General features: G+C 46.4%; 1 protein-coding gene across 1 annotated transcript; it reads left to right on the top strand.

Annotated features, from left to right (window-relative positions):
* Positions 1–709: 709 nt before the first annotated feature.
* On the top strand, positions 710–2,133 carry LOC123176462 (F-box protein PP2-B10; the record flags this gene model as incomplete). Its single annotated transcript, XM_044590657.1, is given in 3 exon segments — positions 710–960; positions 1,085–1,203; positions 1,455–2,133. Coding segments are annotated over 3 exon segments (797 nt in total), but the record flags the coding sequence as incomplete, so codon positions are not given.
* Positions 2,134–3,514: the final 1,381 nt, after the last annotated feature.

Genomic DNA, 3,514 nt, shown 5'->3' with positions numbered 1-3,514 from the left:
GGATTCAATCCTACAAATCAAGGATTCTAATCATTCAAAGATCCTATAATAATCCTTTGAATCAAAGGGACCCAAAAGGTAGGATCAGCCGCCATGGAGTTGGTATTCTGGTTTCAGAGGCTGGACCATCTAGCCAAGGTGCTCCGGCTACGAGCGAATGGCCTCCGCTGTAGAAGTGGATCCTCTAACATGAGGAAAGTCACCTCCGCTGTGCGTGGATGCTCGCGATGTTCCTTGAGATAAGTCTTTTGCCTGACAGGGAGCCAAATAAACGACCTCATTCCACACGCGCTGCTGCTCCGTGGCTGCCGCGTGCGTGCCCGTGGCCCATGCTATACGCACCGTAGCTATCAACCAACCAGTATTGATTCAGTCATTTAGATCAGTATATGGATCCACGTGTGCTGTGTGCTCGTACTCCCTCTGTAAACTACTCCCTCCGTAAACTAATATAAGAGCATTTAGATCACTAAGTTAGTGATCTAAATGCTCTTATATTAGTTTACAGAGGGAGTAACATAAAAGCGCTTGGAGTACTACTAAATGCCAGAGTGCAATCGTTGCTCGACACCTACTCCACGCCGACTGGGTCATCTCGTTCGAAATAACTTAGCTTGCTTCGTCACACGAACAAGACCAAATCATTCTGTGCTTCGTGACAGTTTCCACCAAATCGAATCGAGAGGACCGCAAGAGGGGCCGATGGAGCCCTGCGAGATCGCGCGCCTGCCGGAGGAGCTGCTGTCGGTGGCGCTCTCCCGCACGTCGCCGCGCGACGCTTGCCGCGCTGCGGTGGTCTCCCCGGCCTTCCGTGCCGCGGCCGATTCCGACACCGTCTGGTCCTGCTTCCTGCCACCGCTGGACGAACTCCCGCCGCTCACCGACGGAGAGCCTTGCAGGAAGAAAGACCTGTTCCTCCGCCTCTCCGGCAGACACGTCCTCCTCCCAGGCGGACTCATGGTACGTACACTAACAATACTCCTCGTGGTCTCGGTGAATACGGCGGATCCCAACAATCAGCCCTTGTAAGAAATTTTGCCTCTCCGTTGATCTCGCTGGCCATTTCTATCGGTGCCATGTGCAGAGCATGTGGCTGGACAGGGAGACCGGCGCCAAGTGCTACATGGTGTCGGCGAGGGCGCTGTCCATCGCGTGGCGCGACACTCCACGCTACTGGAACTGGGTCCCTCTCGCAGATTCGAGGTCCCCTCCCTTCCTCTGCTCTTAATTTCCTTCAGTTCCCTTGTCATCTCAGTTGTGCCCGTCCAATTTTGATAAATTGCAAGTGTAGATGGCACAGGGTGGTAGATTCTAGCTACCCTGTACCCAACTGTTAGGATAAGAACATACTTGAAATTTGGTGATGAGGCCAACTTGAATTCCGTCTCAGAGTATTTTTGCAGCAATGATGCTTGATATGTCCGAATCATAACCCTACATATGTCCGACTCTAGGTTCTCCGAGACTGCTGTACTCAGGTTAGTTTGCTGGTTGGATATCCCTGGCAAGATAGATAGCAAGATACTCTCCAAGGGGTCAGTCTATGCCGCACACATCGTGTACAAGTTGGCCGACAGTTCTTATGGGCTGGACTCGCCGATCCAAGAGGCATCAATTAGAGTTGGAGGCACCAACCTGACCCGCAAGGTCTGCCTCCAACCTAACCCGCAAAGAAGCATGAGCCAAAACCGCCGTGCAGAGGACGTAGTGCTCCCTCGGCAAAGGGGCGATGGCTGGATGGAGCTGGAGCTGGGCGACTTCACCTGCGACGGGGATGAAGATGGTGATGTGTCCTTTGGCGTTTCGGAGACCAAGGCTTTGAACGGGAAGAGCGGCCTGGTCGTGCAGGGCATCGAGATCAGGCATAAGAAATCAGGCTAATTGATGAGCTCGCGGGAATAAACCAAACATGTCCAGAGTCTACTCCAATATAGAACGAAAATAAAGGAGCCATATATGTTTGTAATGCGTGTTTTCGAACTTCCCTCTTGGTCTCCATTCTATCCTTGTGGACAGTATATATATATTTGTTTGATCTTTCAAGAAGACACAGTCTATACTGTATTTTAGATCATTTAAGAGAATAAACAGATAATTAGGAGAGGAATATTGACCTTCCTCTGTTATGGTTCAGCCAGCATAGAAATCTGATTAGGTGTGCCCTGCATTTCAGTACTTCAAGCATTATTCCTCCCTTTACTAACAGAAGTAGTGGGACATATAAAACAACAGGATCTGTCGGGATTAAGCATGTCCAAAAATAAGCTAAGGGGGACTAATCATATTTGTTTGTCCTCTCAAAAAGAAGAATCAAATTTGTTCGTGATGTGTTTTGATAATATATATTCTTTTGGGTTTCATTTCATTTCTATAGATGGGGAGGGATGCATCCGCTTTGTTTGTTTATCTTTGAAAGAAAAGAAGAAATGATTAAACAAGAGAGAAGATTTCATATTCGGAGACTGCGACTAAATTTAATGGAATTCTAGATGGGCCATTAACGATTTTAATAAATATAAATATAACTTTTTTATGGAAATAATAAATGAAGGTTAACTTATGCAAGTTTTGATGTGGGAACAAACACTAGTAGAAACGGGGAACTAGTCCCGGTTCCAGAGGGCCTTCAGCCCCAAAATCTTTAGTCCCGATTCTCTTACGAACCGGGACAGAAGGGGCTTCACGTGGCCACTGCAGGGCGTCCAGGTAGGAGGACCTTTAGTCCCGGTTGGTAGCAACCGGGACCAAAAGGCATCCACGCGTCAGCAGCTGGCAGGAGTTGGGGTTTTTGTTTTTTTAGGGGGGGGGGGGTTAGGGGGTTTTGGAGGGTTAACTTAAGTGTTTCATATTGTGTTAGCTAGCTAATAGAGAAAAGTGTCCTCTTTTTTCTCCGTGCTTGGTCGACGCTAACTACTATACATATAGAGAGAACTCGACACGCTAGCTAGTAAGCAAATGAAGGAACCATTAATTATATAAGATCATCATGAACATATATATACGGAGAGAAGTTTTCGTATATCTATCCGACGCTACTACATATACAATATAACATGTCTTACAATCCCTAACATCTAAAATCGATTTCAACTTCCACATGGTATTCTCCGGCTTTAGGTATGACGTGGTCAAGAAAGAATCCCGCCAATTCCTCTTGAATTGCTCGTATGCGATCATGTGGTAGGAGTTCATCCCGCATCTGCCACATCTAATTTAAAGAATGGGTTCAATACATATATATGAATGAAACTCAACACAAATGATGGTAATAAAATAAAATTGTGAATATTTTTGTTTATGTACTTCATATTGTTTTCTAGATTAGCCATGCTGAGAGGCCGTCGCGTTATAGATGAACTCGCAAATGTAGTATCCACAAAATCCTTCCCGGCTTCCTGCCACAAGCACTTTACGAGAAATAGAGTTCAATCAAACTAATAATCAAGCATGCTAAATGGTATTGATGAAACTAGCCAGAATCAATGGGAGATGCGCGGAACTAGCTAGTAGTACT

Source organism: Triticum aestivum, unplaced genomic scaffold (genome assembly GCF_018294505.1).
Source record: "Triticum aestivum cultivar Chinese Spring unplaced genomic scaffold, IWGSC CS RefSeq v2.1 scaffold174117, whole genome shotgun sequence".
Taxonomy (NCBI): Eukaryota; Viridiplantae; Streptophyta; class Magnoliopsida; order Poales; family Poaceae; genus Triticum; species Triticum aestivum.
Note: the sequence above shows the minus strand (reverse complement) of the source record. Positions and strands in the feature narration are given on the sequence as shown.